This window comes from Pecten maximus, chromosome 18 (genome assembly GCF_902652985.1).
Source record: "Pecten maximus chromosome 18, xPecMax1.1, whole genome shotgun sequence".
In the NCBI taxonomy this organism is placed as follows: Eukaryota; Metazoa; Mollusca; class Bivalvia; order Pectinida; family Pectinidae; genus Pecten; species Pecten maximus.
In genome coordinates, this window is record NC_047032.1 from 9,529,219 (window position 1) to 9,549,807 (window position 20,589).

General features: G+C 34.7%; 1 protein-coding gene across 2 annotated transcripts in view; it reads right to left on the reverse strand.

The window, feature by feature from the left end:
- Positions 1–20,589, reverse strand: part of LOC117316526 — a 68,218-nt gene that overhangs the window by 41,508 nt on the left and 6,121 nt on the right. Inside the window, exon 2 of one of the 2 annotated variants that reach the window (XM_033871155.1) lies at positions 14,842–15,013. In XM_033871155.1, the coding sequence (XP_033727046.1) occupies positions 14,842–15,013 (172 nt within the window). Of the gene's footprint in view, positions 1–9,323; positions 10,140–14,841; positions 15,014–20,589 lie in introns of those variants that run through there. The other variant, XM_033871157.1, reaches the window with a different exon arrangement.

Below are 20,589 nucleotides of genomic sequence, written 5' to 3' on the forward strand. Positions count from 1 at the left end.
ACAAATTTCCATGTCAAAACATATTGACAATCTCATTTTTCTACACGTAAACTACTGCCAGGCAACAGGGAGGAAGGCCGATGAGGAGCTCACAGGAGCAATTGACATGGTGTTTATATGGTAATTAGAATATAATTGTTGAAATAGAATTATTTGTTTGGCACGAGCGGGGCTCCCTAGCAGCATGCGATAGGCCAATCAAATACACTGTTTTGCTAGTTATATATGTTCCCACATCTGTTTTGCTGGCCATATAAATTTCACATCACATGCGTTTGACCATTGTCTGGACCTGCCTTCACTGAGAGGGGGCGTGCTGCTGACATGCGTGCCCACTTATTCCCAAATCAATTGGCCGTTAAGCAGTGTGATTTTATCTTCTTTTTTTTTCTGCTCACCTCCCAAGTTGTTTCGGCATATATTGGAAATATGATAGGAAACGTAACCTTTAGACAGCTAAAATGTTTATGTGTTGCATATTAAAGATAATGATTTTCATTCTTTTAAGAAAATAAATGATTTGTTTTCAACAACATGTTTCAAATATGCTAGTGATTTAACTGCCACAACAACTGTGCAATTTTCTCATTTCTAAATACAGTGTAAACTTCAATCCACCAATTCAAAGTTGTTTTCATTCCAAATAAATTGATGACATTGGTTGACCATAAGGTTTTACATTTTACAAATTATTAAAATATCAAATGTGATTTTGGCATCTTAATTTATTCATATATTTGCAATTGTATTGTTTTTACAATCTATCAATAGATCAAGACAACATATTTCGATGATGTCATAAAACACATATTTTGATGATGTCATAAAACACATATTTTGATGATGTCATCAAACATATTTTGATGATGTCATCAAACATATTTTGATGATGTCATATGAAGCTATACTTGAGTCAAGTAAACTCATAGCAACAAGAGATCTTTATAGCTAGCATTGGTGCCTCTCTTTCAAAATAATAAATCCCATTTTCAATTTTAAATTGGTTACTTCTTGGAGATAAGAGAGACTTTTCCTGATAAGACCTGGCCCCTATCCTACATGGCTTCCTCTCATGGGACTTGTCAGGGACCAGAAAATATCTCAACCATGGTGTTCATTTGGACAGTGAAATAACTAAACCATCTCCTAGCATTCCCCAGAGACAAGTTATTTGATCCCCTCCCCCTTCCTCCTGTCAGTGTCAGGAAATCCTAGTATTTTTCTTCAATTTGAAATTAATTAGGATATCAATATGTTGATGAAATGTTTGTGCATGAATTATTAGATTACAGGACATCCTAAAGGTTCTGACAAGTAATTAGGAATTTTACCAAACTACACAGAAGTGATATTTTATTATTTGTTGTTTGTACCTGATGCAGTAACTTTCCTCCTTCCTTTCTCCTATGGGGATAAGGTAAGCCAGGGACCTGTTTTTCAGTTTGATAACCTATTACATATCATAGTATTTTGCTCCCCCTGGTGGCCTACATGTTGCAGTATTTTGCTCCCCCTGGTGACCTATATGTTGATATATTTTGCTCCCCCTGGTGACCTATATGTTGTAGTATTTGCTCCCCCTGTTGGTCTGAATGTTGTAGTATTTGCTCCCCCCGGTGACCTATATGTTTTAGTATTTTGCTCCCCCTGCTGGCCTATATGTTGTAGTATTTTCTCCCCCTGTTGGTCTGAATGTTGTAGTATTTTGCTCCCCCTGGTGGTCTGAATGATGTAGTATTTTGCTCCCCCTGGTGGTCTGAATGTTGTAGTATTTTGCTCCCCCTGCTGGCCTATATGTTGTAGTATTTTGCTCCCCCTGGTGGCCTATATGTTGTAGTATTTTGCTCCCCATGGTGGCCTATATGTTGTAGTATTTGCTACCCCTGGTGGCCCATATGTTGTAGTATTTTTCTCCCCCTGTTGGTCTGAATGTTGTAGTATTTTGCTCCCCCTGGTGGCCAATATGTTGTAGTATTTTGCTCCCCCTGTTGGCCTATATGTTGTAGTATTTTGCTCCCCCTGGTGGCCCATATGTTGTAGTATTTTGCTCCCCCTGGTGGCCTATATGTTGTAGTATTATGCTCCCCCTGGTGGTCTGAATGTTGTAGTATTTTGCTCCCCCTGGTGGCCAATATGTTGCAGTATTTTGCTCCCCCTGGTGACCTATATGTTGTAGTATTTTGCTCCCCCTGGTGGCCTCCCCCTGGCAGTTACATAAGCCACTGATCTGTTTTGCTGTCCATCAGTGAAGGTCAGTTTGACCCATACTAGCTGGCCTTGACTGGAAGGGATGCTGGTACAATGTTGGAGTAGGCACCAGAGCCATACAGCCAATGTCCACAACAGAATATCTTGACTTTCACATTCTTTCTAACAAAAAAGTTTTGATAAATTTCTCACTGTAAATTTTCTAAAGCTCCATTTATTTATTTTTATCATGTAATGCTTTTCATTATATATGGACAAACATATTACTACTGAAGACCCACCCAGACATCAATCGGAACTCTCTGTGTAGAATGAGAGCTGTTCGCCATCTGTCACGGTGGGTGCTATCTTCATATTTTGTACTGTACTGGAGGGTAAATACTCTAGAAATATTTGTATTTTTCTTATCAATATCAAGATAGGTCAATGTTGGCTCAAGGCACTGACCACTACCGACTAAAACACACTAGCCAGATGGCCACTTCCATGTAAACAATTAAAGCCACTTTTTTTTATCTGACCTAGGGCAAACTGACCATTCAATTTGTCCATAAATTTGAACAATAAAAACATTATCAGATCTTATACATTTTTGTAGCTAGCCCATCCCACTATACACCTACCCTACCTACATTCCCTATCAAGTTCATTATTTATATATTCTGCTAAAATTTATCCTGCAATAGAAATTTAAACAAATTTTCAAACAAAGGCCACAGTTTGTTCATATATAATCAAGCATTCTGATAGTTCATTTAATTACATACATGAAAAAGACAAATTAGATTTTTTTCCCCTACATTCAAAATTAATAACTTAAATCTATCCCTTTTTTGTATTCTATGTAAACTCTTGAGGATTATTTTCTAGTGTGCAGATGGTAGACAGAAGCTAAATGTATGAATCCAGCTAACTACATACATGTGATTATATTATAGAGACAACTGAATCCTTGTAGCTATCCCAGTATGCCTCAGTAAAACCTCGATAATTTCGCCTTTATCTTTTCAACCAATATTGATTACTGCCACTAAGCAGATGATATCTTTTCATGTTATTCCAATGGTTGCTACAAAACAGGGCATTGTCGATAATGATCTCATCCATGTTGACCAAACTGACCATTGGTCAGAACTGTACTGTTTTAAGTCATGTCAGTTTTATTCCATCACTCCTTGACCAAATCGCTTACCTTATCTTCTCTACATACCGAGATGAAATTGGGACTTCCTGTGACCGCAACAATTCAGAATAAGTCTTCAAATTTTGTTTAATATCAATATTTGCAGTCTTCTTCAAATTGGGTTTTAATTCCCCGTAAAATTTATATGCAAGCTAACTAAAACATGGAACAACTGGGTCAAGTGGAAAACTGACCACTGCCCATCGGTCAAGCTGGCCAGAGTAATTTCCATTTTTGTTCTGATTGCCATGGAAACGGGAAAATATTCATTGCAATCAAGACTAGTAACAAGAATATAATAATTAACAATTCTAAAAAGGAAGAAATACTAAACCAGAGATAATATCACTAGTAATTACACGGTAACCAGACCCAATGGTCTAATGATCACAAAATCTCGTCCAATTTTCAAGGATTTAGCAGTAACTAATTAGATTCATTTTGTTTAGCTTTCATTTTAAACAACACTGTATCAAAAATATTTTGCATTCCTAAAATGTTTCAGGAAAATTCGGTTTTTTCCCCAAAAAATAAATGATATGTCAGAACCAAAACAAATCAAAGTATCTTAATCTTTATATAATAAGGTGAATTAAATCAATTTTATAACTAATGAAGCATACAGAGATTTGGATCCAATAACTTTCTGTGAATAAATAGACTCAGACCCTTGGCTCCTGAATATATAAAAAAAATATAAATCAAATTGGTCTTTATAATTTTTCATTCTTAAGTACCGGTACCTTAAGTTTCAAACTAGGGGGTAGATGATACAAATCTGGAGGGCTGGTAGCCAGTCTAAAAGAGACTGATTGACCAACACAATAGTTCAGGAGCACAATCCAGCTGTTTTTTGTTTGTTTTTTTTGTTGTTTTTTTTGTTATAACAAGTCTTGTCATTGATACTTTTTAAAGTAAAACATAAAATATGATAACTAGACCTTTTGTTCTATATCTTTCAAACCATATTTACTTCAATCATTTTTCTTAATTACGATTGTCATTAACAAATTTCTGTATATTACTCTCTCTTGGAATTATTTGGAAGAATGGTCTGACCTTATTTCTGTAGTGTTCTAGATTCCGTCAATAATTATAATAATTCTGAACCAAGAAATACCCAGTCAAGTATTAAAACAGACATTCATAAAAGAAATAATTATTGTTACTTGAGAGACAAAACATCTTAACTGTCCATTCAAACAAATTTAATTGTCCATTGATTTATGGGTCTAGATACATGTTTTAATTAATAATTATAAAACTGCTTTATAAAATGTCAAAATAGGCTGTACACTTTTACCTTGTTTAAAGAAACAATACACATCAGTTTTTTTCAGCTCATGAACTTTTGACATAGCTGAACAGCTATAAAAATATGTTGTATACCACATTTCCTTCCTGAATTGGGTGAAACAACATACAATCTGTAGGTCTAAAGTGTCACTGTTAAAGTTATATACACATAATACAGAGTTACCACTTAACAGTAAAAATATACAAATATAACAATATTTCAGTATTAGCCAAGGTGAAATTGTAAATAACATAACTCAAATTTTTTTTTCGCAATGACTGATCAAGGAGAGAAATTTAATGTTGTGCTCAACTTTTAACAAAAAAAAATTAATTAACCAGCAAGGAAAACACTAGAAATTGCTAATTATTGTTTTTTATATTTCAGAATTATTAATCATCATACAAAGCTTGATAAGGTCTAAAATGTTGCGGACCACAAAACATCAACCAGAATTCCCATGTCTCCTTGGATGCAGACAACTGACCGTAATGCACTTTCTCTGACCAATGTCCACCAGGGAATTCATCGGACTGACCACTGCTCAAATTTCATTAAGATTGATAGCATATTCTCCCTGATCAAAACCAGCACATACTGCCGTACACAATTGAAAATTACATCCCACTGGCCACTGGAAAATTATCACTGGAAAATACTGCTTGACAGAGAACTAAATTAAGACAAATGTTTGCCAAGTGGAAATATGTGTTCACTCAAACAAAGAACATTTTGTTTTGATTGATCTTTTTTATTAAATTCAAAAAACTTATAAAACAGAAAAATATATTGTATTTATTGACAGAATTGTCCAACATCCAGACTTGCACACAGACTTATAGCTGATCTGACAATTACACACAGACTAGCTGATCTGACAATTACACAGACTTATAGCTGATCTGACAATTACACACAGGCTAGCTGATCTGACAATTACACACAGACTTATAGCTGATCTGACAATTACACACAGACTAGCTGATCTGACAATTACACACAGACTTATAGCTGATCTGACAAATACACACAGACTAGCTGATCTGACAATTACACACAGACTTATAGCTGATCTGACAATTACACACAGGCTAGCTGATCTGACAATTACACACAGGCTAGCTGATCTGACAATTACACACAGACTAGCTGATCTGACAATTACACACAGACTAGCTGATCTGACAATTACACACATACTAGCTGATCTGACAATTACACACAGACTTATAGCTGATCTGACAATTACACACAGACTAGCTGATCTGACAATTACACACAGACTTATAGCTGATCTGACAATTACACACAGGCTAGCTGATCTGACAATTACACACATACTAGCTGATCTGACAATTACACAGACTTATAGCTGATCTGACAATTACACAGACTAGCTGATCTGACAATTACACACAGACATATAGCTGATCTGACAATTACACACAGACTTATAGCTGATCTGACCATTACACACAGACTAGCTGATCTGACAATTACACACAGACTAGCTGATCTGACAATTACACACAGACATATAGCTGATCTGACAATTACACACAGACTTATAGCTGATCTGACAATTACACACAGACTAGCTAATCTGACAATCACATGCAGACTTGTCTGACAATAACACAAATTTGTGTAATAACTTCACACAATATTGTCTTGAAATTGACTTAGAATAAATACAACTTGCGTCTAACAATTACATACAATGTTGACAATTTAAAGCAGCTAAATTTGCTGTTAGGAGATCTACCAGCACGGCAATCCTAGCTGTATGATTCACAATATGAAACAATTTCCTGTGTTTTTGGTCATTAGAGAACAGACCACCATACCTTCTAGTCATGCTCTTCTCTAATCATGAAACATCTTATTTTCTCTATTTCTCAATCTCTGAATCAGATAATGTTGCTGACTAATACAAACTACCTAGAAGATCCAAGGCCACCTTGAAATGTCCATAAATGTTTACGTTTCAATGAAAATGGAAATTAAGAAATAAAATACTTAGGATGGACAGGGCCTGAGTAATCCCATTAACGCCTACTAAATCGAGAGGTCAGCTTAAACCTTGACCCCGGGAAAAAATACCCTTCATTGAATGGCTGTATACACATGACCAACCCATGTTACACTTTATTTTCCAGCAAGGTTATCAGGTATGTGAATCCTACACAACTTAACTAAGCTACAGCCTATCCTATAAAACACCTTTACCACCTGCCGGAGCCAAGCCATAAATAAAAATGTTTATTAGCATGTGATAATTGAGCCTAATTTACATGAATTTTATAAAAAAAGAATCAGTAGAATTATCATGACATGTACTACTCGGTACACTGTCTAACCATAGAGATATTACGTGTCTCGCCTCTCGACACTTATATAACCTTATTTATGTTAACATCATTACCTCCCCTACTGTTACTATTGATTACATCATGAAGTACTCAACAAGACATTTAAAACAATTGCCTCAAGATGGTCGCATTTTTGAAACGCAACTTCCATGTTGATTTCATCTTTTTTTAATATTATGATACACCTCACTTAACCACAACTAAAAATTATGGCCACCTCAAAAAATAACTTCAAAACAAATCGATAGATATCGCAAGCACTTTCAGAGCTTTGACAGCAAAAAATAAATAAATAAAAAATAAATTTACTTTAGCTTTTACTTCAAAAGCCGTGAATACACTCAGTGTTTCAAGAGATTTGTTTTGTAACTACTATTTTATTCTTTTAACTTCACATAGACTAGCCAACTTAATATATATATAATTTCAACCAATTGACGGTAGGAATTAGGATGTAATTATTTTCTCTTTGGTATGAAACAAGCCAATAGGTGGCGCTTCCAGTATGTGCAAATGGGCTTAGGTGAAACCAATACGTGTTAATCAGGTGACATGGGTAATAGTGAGCACACGTAATTTTTTTTTTTTTTTTTTTTCTATTAATGAAATGAAGATAGTTTATTTGAGGAATTGGTATGATGTGTGCGAAATGTGTATTTTTGTCATTGTTTTTGATAATTATGGTGTTCTCTTAATAAACTTATCAGCAAGTGCCTATGTCACTGTTTTATTTGTGTTGTTTATCCTATTGGGTTATGTAGAAGAGAAATAATATTGCTTCTATTCCGATGTGGAAAAAAAGTTCCCAATAATGGAACCAATTTGTTTGTGTGTACAGTAGAACCTTGTTAGTCTGGACACTGAGGTTTGTGTGTACAGTAGAACCTTGTTAGTCTGGACACTGAGGTTTGTGTGTACAGTAGAACCTTGGTAAGTCAGGACATTTTGGTTTGTGTACAGTAGAACCTTGTTAGTCTGAACACTGAGGTTTGTGTGTACAGTAGAACCTTGTGAGTCTGGACACTTTGGTTGGTATGTGCAGTAGAACCTTGGTAGTCTGGACATTGAGGTTTGTGTGTACAGTAGAACCTTGTTAGTCTGGACATTTTGGTTGGTATGTACAGTAGAACCTTGTTAGTCTGGACATTTTGGTTGGTATGTACAGTAGAACCTTGGTAGTCTGGACATTTTTCTATCTGTGTACAGGACAGCCCTGTAAGAGGAAGTATGTATGACAGAAGCTCTGGGATTCTGCAACAATTATTAGCTTGGTAAAGATTTAACAAAACAAATTTTGTCATATTTTTTTCTTTATGAATCTAATTACTGTCTCAAACATGAAGTGAAAATAGCAGGAAATAAAATCTCTAATTTCACAAACACAGATATAACAGTACTGTTCTGTTTTCGTGTGTAAAGTATGACACTTTCAGTTTAATCATTTGACTGAGGTGAGGAAGCATCAGAAAGAAGAAAAAAAGAGAAAAAAAAAACGAAAAAGAAAGAGAGAAAAACAAAGTAAACTCTACTCATTTTTCTTGCAATTTAAAACATAAGATAAAAGATTTGATCAGCAAAAAGTTCTATCTTTTGGGGAGTTTTTAAAGTCAATTTTTCTTTTGGCATTCCTATGTATTGCAATGATGCAGTCTCTTTCCTTCCTATTTTCTTTATTTGCATACATTGATAACATCAATATTTTTGTTATAATTAAAAATCTACAATTAAAGCTTGATATATGATTATTTATTCTATCATTTACATAATAATCCATGTCAGTGCATGACATTTTAACTGAAACTCTACCCACCACAGGTAAACATGTCTTCACTACAGAGTTGGCACAGACTATGTCAATGCAAGGTTGAAATCAATATTAAATATTATTTTTCTCATTAAATGCTGTGAAATTTTAAATTAAAAAAATTCAAAATTTAAGAAAAACATAAAGACAGTTACACATGAGTTTTTTAAAGTATGAAGAATAGACTATAGTTATAGGAAAAAGAAAAAGTATAACCAAATGAAATTATTGCTGTTGTTTTTTTTGTTTCCTTTTTTTTTGTGTGTTTTTTTTTCTAAGTTGGAAAGTGTAAAAGAATATATAAAATGGTTACAAGTAGAAAAAGATCAAAGAATTGAATTGTTGAAAAAAAATATAAAGATATTTCTTTTCAGAATTTTGTGAATATGTTGCCCAACAACAAAACACAACAGAGAGATATATAATATTGTTATGTTAAACTTTGTTAATATGACAAACCTGTGTCCGTTCTGTATCACGCCTTTTCCATCCGAGTGCATCTTGATGTTGGGTCAGTGTAACTCACAGGAATGGTCACTACGGTCACTACAACTGGTCAGGATGAAATAGTCTGTTGTTGTTGTTGTTGTACAGGAAAACTAACTAATACACCTATCACTACTGTGTACATCACTGACCAATACTGTTCATAGATGTCCGGAGAATGGTCAAGGAGAATGGTCAAGTTGTCCGGAGGAATTGTTAATGTATCTTTATATGAAACCTTCAGTACCAATAAAACCTTCAATATCAAGAAATAAGATATGATATGAAGAGTTTCCTACGTGTGGCCACTGAGTACATGGTTATCTGAGTACATGGTTATCTAATACCTCTACGATGTGGTGGTTTTAACCATGTTTTATAGAAATCGTGTAAACATCCACCCATAAAGTCCAAAACACACCAATGACGAGTCCTGTCAGTGTTCAGCCTACCCTAGGCATGGCTTGTTAGTTACCAAGAAAACGCATCATGTCCTATTTCCAGATATTTTCATGCAAACAATTACATGAACTGTCCAGTGGTCACTCAAAGGTTGGAGGTCAAGCTGAAGTGTGGCCGATAAGGCAGCTATTCAACCATTGGTCAGTCAGGTTACGAGTAACACCTCCTCCAATATCATCGCTTATATTTTAAGTCAATGGGCTACAGTGGCAGTTAGTAAAACCTGCTAATAATGCTAATACATGTAGACAGTGTTACAGCCCATACCTTCTTCAATCACAATTTTTTTACATACTGGGGTCTTTTTTTTTTTCTCACTTTGGTAGCTCGCATAAGATGTACATACAAATTGATGATAAAGGATCATACTAAGGACATACATCAAATAAGAAGTCTAAAAAAAAATTAAAAATCATGTTGTCTATTAGATTTTAACTGTTTTAACACTTTTTAAGATTGTGTCTCTAACTTCAATAAAATTTCCTCAATACTTACAAAAATAAAAATATTAATGAACTATTAAACATAATATCCTGTCATTATCTGCTATTATATAGTAATATATCTGCTTACTAAAATGGTTTCATTATGTAGTAAACCTCAGAGTGTATACATTTATAAACCTATCATTCTTTCACTTCATTTGTGTCAAACAAAATATCTGCAGCTTTGAATGCAGTGAATTGAAAACATCATTCTGATTGGTTAAAACAAAATGTAACATTTTTACAAACGAACATAGAACATTTGGTAATGAGCATTTTGCATATACTTACCACCTTTGTCTTTGAAGATGAATACTAGTACATGTACATCATTTCTGACATTATTATATTTAGCTAATAAGGTATGTATTAAGATCTTTCAATTTATTATTTTCATTATTCATTAAGACTTTAACCCTTCTGTTTTATAAGGACATTTATTTCAATCCAGCAGGTTTATAATTACTAGAATTTTAATTGGTTTTTATTATTATTCTTATTTTTTTGTTACACTTTAATTATAAGGTTCATAATTATTAGAATTTTAATTACAATCCATCATGCTTTATTATAATGACTAGGATTTTAATACTTTTTTTTTGTAACACTTTTTTTGTATATTTTTTTCCTATTGTAACACTAATAACAATCAATCAGGTTTATAATCATTAGGATTTTAATTACAATTCATCAGGTTTATAATTACTAGGATTTTATAAACAATCAATCAGTTAATTTTGGTAGGACTTTATGACAATCCATCAGTGTATTTTTTGAACGACTTCAAATAACATGTTAATACTATTTGCTTTGATGAGTTATCAATTAATTGTTTTCCATTTAATTGTAATCTCATATTATTTCGAAATCAGTTATTATAAATCATGTTATAGTTTAAAACACAATCTGTTTGTTTCCACTTTTTATTATGTGTTTATCTATAATACATAGATAACCCTTTTTATTATGCGGTTTTTTTTTATTTCTATTCTTTGAAAACAACTGTTCTGCTATAGCTGTTTGATAATGATCATGTCGATTGATTTACGAACATTTCTAATTATTGAACTTGACATTTCTGAAATTTCTTCCCCGATTCCAATCAACAGACCCGTGTCCATCTTCAATTTTTACAGTCAATGCACACGGATATTTTTGAAGCATTATTATTAGATATTCAGATTTATAGCTATTAGCCACTGCCGCCACAAATATTCTTGACCACTGCCCAGCATGAAGTGACCACTGACTCGCTTGAGCTGACCATCAGCCATTTGATGATGCTGTATTGGTCAGCATGGCTGACAACAAAAGAGATAATTAAAGTTGACCCAGCGGTCACACGAGCCACCTTTATTTTTAAAGACTGAATGCTAAAACACCTGTCATTTGACCTCCACACTGCCGTTTTACCTGACCAGTGGTCAAGCCAGGTGACCCTTGTGGTCATTTTTACACAAAGTGACATGTGTTTCATTATGACTAAGTGTAGATATTAGCAGCTCTGAGCAGCTTTAGCCCCAGTTGTATTACATATTAACAGACTATTGTAGTCTATTGTCTAGTTCCTTTGTCCCTAGCCCTGTTAAACATAACAGTCAATTTTTGGTCAACATACTATTAGATCATTATCATACTCTCACATATCGCCATACATAATAATATTCAACTTAAGTTGTATATATTTTACTAGGGTGAGATTCATGCCTTCCAAAAAAGGAAGAAATATACTAATCTTACCTGCAAAAACATCATTTTTGGGCTTTTCAGACCGAATCAAAAGGTTTTTGGTTTTTTTTGGAAATCAATATAAAAAGAGGAAATCCTCTGAAAAGACAAAGGCTCTCATCCCTGAATTTAGTTGTAGGCCGATGATAAAAAATAATCGAAAATTAGTCTGAAAAAAAACCCCAAAAAAACACACACACGCACAAAACTTAATTTATCATTGTGATAATTTTTAAGGCAATTTATCAGAAATTTTGTAAGTGTTTGTAAATCTTTGCTTTGCATATAATCTAGTAATGTTAACGAATCAAGAAGTAGATTTTAGTGATATATTAATTTGGCTGTTTACAAGTGATTAAGGAGATTCAATTATATCAACAACCATTAAATGCTTTGTTTGAGTTCAGTATCAAAAATATTGATAGCAAACTTTTAAGGATGTGTAATAATTAATGTGCTTTAATTAGATGTACATACATTTTCTACAAAAGAGCAATTCTGTGCTAAATTTAGGAATATTTACAAATTATTCATCTTTAGAAACCTCTGAGTATAAATTACCATATATGCAATGAAATGCAAGTCTTCATTGATTTCAATGATTCATACACATCTTCAAATATGGGTTCCGAGTACCTGGTTTTTTCCACGCATTTGAGATTTGGATACGTGGGCTCATTATGGAAATAAAATTGTTGTATCCAAAAGGTAAGTAAATTGAAAAAGTTTGAACATTTAGCTTTATTATTACAAAATTTGGATTGAACCCTCTCTTGGCTACAAAAAAGCCATCAGAAATATTCTGATTGGACATTACTTTTCTGGTTTGCTTCATCAGGGCGCGTTGCGTTGAACAACCAATCAATGTCTTTATCACATATTTCCTGCGACTTTTTTGTTCTCCATGTCTGATGATTCAAGTGTGATTTCAGCACCGATCCATCCATTTTCTCGAGTCGACTAGTTTATGACCAAAATAATTGACGGTCTCTTTTGAAATTGAGACTCCAATATTAAACAGTCACTCTCCGAGTTACAATTTAAAATACTTTTCCCTATATGCTTAATTATGTAATTAAATTTATGTAACAATGAATAGCATATTCAAGGACTTCTCAAGGTCTGGGTCAGAGGTCAGAAATACCATCGTAGCAACCAATTTCGATTATTTGTGATGACAGTATAATTTTTTCTGAGATATAAATGTAAAGAATACAGTTGGCAAGGACATATTCTTTATGAAGCATGTCCATCAATCCAAAAATTACCTCAAATTCCAACTGCGTTCATACTACCATATCTGCAGTCAAAATGTTCTTACATATTTACTGAAGTAGTACAGTATAATAAGAAAAACATCCACAAAACACAAGTCTTTATTAATATCCAAATAAGATTTACTCAAATAATGATACTTAGCAACACAAATGACGAAGGAAGACAACTTTTTGACTCGTGCCCTGACCGGGCCTCGAACTCACGATCTACAGCACCCAATCGCCTAGCCAGAAATACCCGCAGCTTATACCACTACGTGACATCAGCGTTCTTTAAAAGAATGTGTCAATGGCGCAGTGATGGCACCATGACCAGGCTTAAAAAATAATATGCATGTTTCCACTAATATTCCAGAAAAAAAAATTAGGTAGGTAGGTAGGGAAATATTTTGATCTATTTTTTTTTTTAAAGTTTTTTCTATGGATGTATATAGCTGAGGAATCTTGACTTTAATAGTCCTTGCTTGAAAATGGTCAAACTTCAGGGTAGGCACAAAAATATAAGGTCGGTACAGATAGTGGAAACACGGGTACTATTTCAAGTCCCATTGAAATGACCTCTTCCAAAAGACATCAAACTTTGGTGGTAATCTGTTATCTTAGAGATAAGTAGACTTCATTTTTAAGATAGTAATTATCACCTGACCTTTCCCAGAGCAGATGTTCTGTTTCCATTAAATCAAGGAATGTTCCAAATGACCTAGATATTATTACATTCTAAAAGGTCAATTGTCTCCCAAGAAGAATTCTTACCTCCGTCATTTTAATTAACATCATTGTCACAACATTAAAGATATAAAGCACATCACCCAACTACAGGTTTTTATTTTTTAATTTATTTTTTTATTTGTTCATAATATTTTTTTTCATACTTTCACTGTGTTCATCATGAGACTTCATATTTTTTTCTACTTGAGAGTCAAGCACTTGAATGTATGGATATTCACAGCTGTCCAAGGTGTACTTAAGAGTTCCAAGTTGATCCTTGGAAAAGCTCTAAAAATAACCTTGAGATTTTTTTTACCTTATTTGGTATTCATTGCTATCTCTACACATGTTACATACCGTACATGTGCCCCGTGAAACAACCTTATTGGAAGAAATTTGCTTCTAAATATTTTCATTGATAATAAAATACCTTTTTTATTACTTTTTTTCCCCCAAGAAACATTTACTTTCACCTAAATGTTTCATAAGAAATGAAATGGTTATAAAGATGTTTTGTTGATCTTACTAAACTTCTCACACATGAGTATTTTCATTCGTCAAAAAAAAAAAGACAACTGCTTTCTGAATGATTATTTTTCAGATAAGGTACAAATTTCTTTTATTTCCCTTTATGTGTGTAAAATCCACAATTGTCTATTAAATTTTCATTTTGATTTTCCTATTCAATACCACTGAGGCAAGCACAAATGCTTTCACATGCTTTTTTGTATGGATTCGTTTTTAATCACATTTTGCCCTTTGTGCAGGCCTCCCACGACATTTAAACTCGGTCATAAAACATGAACACAACACTTGATCTGATGACCCTACCTTTTTATTGCGCCTCCTAAATAGTGGATGGATTCGCTGCAATCTTCTGGACCATTATACACAGGCTCATCCCCCTGCATCTTCTCTCGACCTTTGACCTCGCAAAACAGATCCTGTGAATGGCCATTATCTGTTCCCGGGTCACAGTGACCGTTTGGGGTGTCATCCTCCCCTGGAAATAAAAATGATGTACATAATTAGTCCAGGGCTTTCATCAAGTACAGATGTTTTTAAGTGAAGGTGATGCATATTATCTTGATACGAGATATTCCTTCCTACACTCATGAGGTCCCCAAAGGGGAACTTTTCTTTTTTTTCTTTTTTTTCTTCTTTAAATTCAGATGGACATCATTTTTCTTTTCTTTTTTATAATTTGTTTAAGAAGTAAAACACATAAAAGCTCTTTTCTTTCATACATAAAGAAATAAAAGCATTTGCCTTAAAAATTATAGAAATCAAAACCTTTTTTCTTCACCTTATTTCATAGAAAAATGGACAGAACAGATTCATTTTTCTTCTGTGAGAATGGGGAATTTGCAATCGCATTTAGCCCTAAAATCAATTTCCTTAAGATTGCTGTAAAGTCGGTTATTTATCCTGGGTCGATTATTTTGGGATTTTCCTTTCAAACGAAAGAACAAAATTCTAACAAATTAACGTTCCCTGATTTGGCCTCATGTTGTAATTTATGTAATAAGAATTCTGAAATTTAGATATATGTGTGTTTTTTTTGTTGTTACTGTTTTTCTTTGTTTTTAATAAATTTCATGTCAATTTTTTTATTTTATTTTTCATATTCAAGTACATAATATGAATGCTCCAGACATGATATACAAACTGTATTCATTTATGTAATATCAAACATGTCCATTATAGTGACAGATCTACCTGTATCCAGTACTTGACCTATCGTTAAAACTGGTAATTTGACATGCAAATACATTATTCTCTATAGAAATGCCAAGTGAAAAACCCGGAGTGCAAATGTCAAAATCCAATTATAAAAATCCCAGATAACAGTATTTGTCTCACGCAATCCGCTGAACAGGAAAATGATTTTGGTGTTACAGTGAAAGCATAACAATGGAGGAACAAATGGACAGGAATGAGAACAGTTGGTACACAATAGACATTGGTCCTAATCCACCCACCTCCGTTTTAGTTAATCAGGGCCAGCCATCATTTTGATGGCTTTTTGTGTCCATCCTTTTAGCCTGTAATGTGTTATTATGTCACCTGGTCAGCTGGTCATTAAAACTAGCCAGTGTCACTATTATACAACCTATGTTTAATGCTATACCCTGTCTAAACCAAACCCTTTCCAATACAGATTCTTGTTTGAACATTGTATGTAAATTGGTACCCCAATAGTCTTGTTTGATTCTATATAAAAGAAAACTCTAATCATTATTTATGCTACATATCTAATTGTGGCATGCAGACTTAAGGCTGTATGCTACCTTACTGTGGCATGCAGACTTAAGGCTGTATGCTTCTTTACTGTGTCATGCAGACTTAAGGCTGTATGCTACCTTACTGTGTCATGCAGACTTAAGGCTGTATGCTACCTTACTGTGACATGCAGACTTAAAGCTGTATGCTTCTTTACTGTGACATGCAGACTTAAGGCTGTATGCTACCTTACTGTGTCATGCAGACTTAAGGCTGTATGCTACCTTACTGTGACATGCAGACTTAAGGCAGTGTATGCTTCTTTACTGTGACATGCAGACTTAAGGCTGTATGCTACTTCACTGTGACAGATATTTTAATCTGTGTGCTGCAGTGTAACTTAGCCTACCTTATTGTGACATGGAGACTTAAGGATGCATGCTACCTTACTATGACATAGAGACTAAGCATGTATGGAACCTTATTGTCACATTGAGACTTAAGGGTGCATGCTACCTTACTATGACATGGAAACTTATGAGTGCATGTTACCTTACTGTGACATCGAGGCTAAGCAAGTATACAACTTTATTGAAACATTGTAATTTATGGGTGCATGTTATCTTATTGTGAAATTGAGACTTAAGGATGTATGCTACCTTACTGTGACATTGAGACTTAAGGATGTATGCTACCTTACTGTGACATTGAGACTTAAGGATGTATGCTACCTTACTGTGACATTGAGACTTAAGGATGTATGCTACCTTACTGTGACATGGGGACTTAAGGATGTATGCTACCTTACTGCGACATTGAGACTTAAGGATGTATGCTACCTTACTGTGACATTGAGACTTAAGGATGCATGCTACCTTACTGTGACATTGAGACTGAAGGATGTATGCTACCTTACTGTGACAGAGACTTAAGGATGTATGCTACCTTTCTATGGCATGAAAGCCTAAGGATGCATGTTACCTTACTTTCAAATGTATTACATTTCTTTTTCGACAAGAAATGCCAATATCTTCCTTGTTTTCTGAACAAGTTAATACATGGCTTAAAATCAATAAATCACCTTCAAAATATAACATCACTGCTGTACGTTTTTTTTCAATTGTATTATACTGTGATTTCCAGGGGTCATATTGGTAATGCAATGCAGAGGTTCTGATCCAGTTATCAACAGTTCAATGAGATGGTATTTACTGAAATTGTGGAGATATCCATAATGGACCAATTATTCAGCAATTGATACAGAACGTTACTGGTTTTTTTTGTACACACTACATCATATGGAACACTATCATACACACAAGATGTATCTTTAGATTACTGGCGAACAAATATTTCTGAGAAAACATTTTAACATAAAAACAGCCGCAATACCAAACAAGTAAAAAACATAAGTTGTATTCAATGTAAGGACATTAAAAAGGTAGTGTCCTGATTTTATCTGATAATTTGGTGCAAAGGTGCTTTTAAAGAATCATGAAATGGTTTGTGCCATTTACATAGGTGTTAAGTAGAAGACCGCAATGCACTCCGAGAGATAGACCTATGCTAAGTCTATCATATACATGTGTATAAATTTTTGATGCAAATATATTTTTCTGTCTTCTTTAAAAACAAAAATCAAATCGAATATAGATTAGTTTAGATCATTGACCCTAAATAGTGTTTTACCCTAAATCTATCATGAAAGTTTAGAGTGTTTTACTCTAAATCTACCATGAAAGTTTAAGCTGTTTTACTCTAAATCTATCATGAAAGTTTAGAGTGTTTTACCCTAAATCTATCATGAAAGTTTAGAGTGTTTTACCCTAAATCTATCATGAAAGTTTAGAGTGTTTTACCCTAAATCTATCATGAAAGTTTAAGCTGTTTTACCCTAAATCTATCATGAAAATTTAGAGTGTTTTACCCTAAATCTATCATGAAAGTTTAAGCTGTTTTACCCTAAATCTATCATGAAAGTTTAAGCTGTTTTACCCTAAATCTATCATGAAAATTTACACCAACTTTTGACAATTGACTCCTTGAATTGATATGAAGCTTGCAGACAAAAGTACACAATATAAATGTGACAAAAGAGAGCGAGCCAGATTACTTTTGTCCCTTTTTAACCTCATTTAAAGATTTTTTTGCTGGTTGTTTAGATATTTTATTTTGTGTTCAATGAGTGGTCTTGATCAATAGAAGAGTCAATTGATTCCAATCAGGGTTGGCGGATTGCTGAATGGACGCTAACCTTTTATGAGAATATGTCATTTGTACCAAGACTGACCGATGGTTCCGAAGTCAGAATGGTCAGATGAAAAATGAACCATTTTAAAATCTCATCAATTACTCCGGGCTTATTTTCTATAATTTTCCATCTGAAAACACCCCAAATACAACATTTGGATTAGATTTGTGTTGATTTTGGTATTCTCTGAATCAATGCTCTATTGCTAAATGTTCTGCTCTTTCGTCATTTTCTTTTGTATATAAATTAGATATATATATACCAAAGCAACTACTACTATTCTTCCAACTCCCTATTCCCTTAAATCTCCCCACCCCCACCAAACTCTTCCAGTTCCCTTCCATCACTCCATCACCCCTCTATCTCCACTCCCCCATTCCTTCCATCACCCCTCTATCTCCACTCCCCCATTCCTTCCATCTCCCCTCCACCACCAACCATGTGGACTCCCCCATGACTTCCTCTACCACTGCACCTTCCCTCCTCACCCTTTCCACCTCCCCATCCCATCACCTCTTCCAGCTCACCTCCTCCATCCTTCCATCTCCACTCCCCAAATCTCTCCTCCCCACCCCCTCCAGTCCTCTCCATCACTCTCCTACCCTCCCCCTCAATCTCTCCTCCCCACCCCTCCAGTCCTCTCCATCACTCCCCTACCCCACACCACCCTCTCCTCCCCACCCTCTCCATCATTCCCCTACCCACCCCCTCAATCTCCCCTCCCCTCCCCACCCCCTCCCCTTCAGTTCCTCTCCATCACTCCCCTACCCACCCACCTCAATCTCCCCACCCCCACCGTCCAGCTTTATGCTTGGACTATTCCACTACACAAGACCTATATATCTTGACCACTTTCTGTAACAAACAAAATGCTATTAAAGTGGTGGTATGTTTTATGAATCAATAGCTAATGAGCTTACCAGTGCTTGATTGGTTTGATACTAAGGTCATTTATAAAGCCATGTTCATTAATTATACATGTATTGATCTTCACTGACCACAGGCCTTCAATTCAATGGCTGACCATCACAATCAGATGCTGGTCGTTTATAGCTGCCCTTTTTCTATTACGTAACACCACTCAGGACCAGATTGTGATGAGCATCTGTGCTGGTCAATGTTGTGTCCAGTAAAATAATTACTATCTACAACAGCATCTGTGTTAGAGGTAATGCATGGTTGTAGAGGAAAATTTAGGCTTAATTCAGGAAGATGTTTTTATTGGCTAATGTATGTTTTGGTGATCAAGGGAAATTTAGGTTTAGTTCAGAACAACGTTTTTTATTGGCTGATGAAAGTTTTGGTTGTCAAAAGAAAATTTTAGTTTAATTCAGACTTTTTACAGATAAATGTTATCATTTGTTGTCAAAGAAACATTGGAAAGCAGGTTAAATTACGGGTAGGGTTATAATGACCTTAAATTACCTTTGGTTACCAAGGAAACGTTCAAAAACTTTTTTTGGTATCTTTTGATGTGGGGAGCGTGTTTAGGGGAGACAACAACCACACAAATTATTGCATTGGCCTGAGAGGAAAAGCTACATGGTAGTACAGGTTGTTTACTGGGAGATCATTGTTTTACATAACACCGGCCAGGAGATTGGACCTTGACTGAGGACGCAACTCCACAGTAATCCCCCAAGGATGAAAAGAGGCCGATTGAAATAAAATCGTGGCCGGAGAAGTACTCCTCCTCGGAACAGTGTTCTGGTCACTCAGGTCCACAGAGGCATGGTCAAAATGGATTAGTATTGACCACTGATGATAAGGCTAGATGTCTTGGGTATATTAATATTTTATTGATGGGTCAGCTGGATGACCAGAATGGCCGGTGTTGGACAATAGGCCTAATTGCTTTTCAAATTAACACAGAAGATGGTAACATGGACTCGGCTGTGATATGTATGTAGATCACTCAGGCGGTTGGGGGATTAATGCAGGCACATCCCTATACAGTTAGTAGGCATTGTTTATCGCTTGACCAGAACTCAAATATTCATAATCATGATGAAAAAAGTTTGACTGTCGGTCAACTGAATATTCATCAACATGTCAAAAAGTGACAAATCATGACTTTTAAACCATCAACACCTAAAACTGTTTTC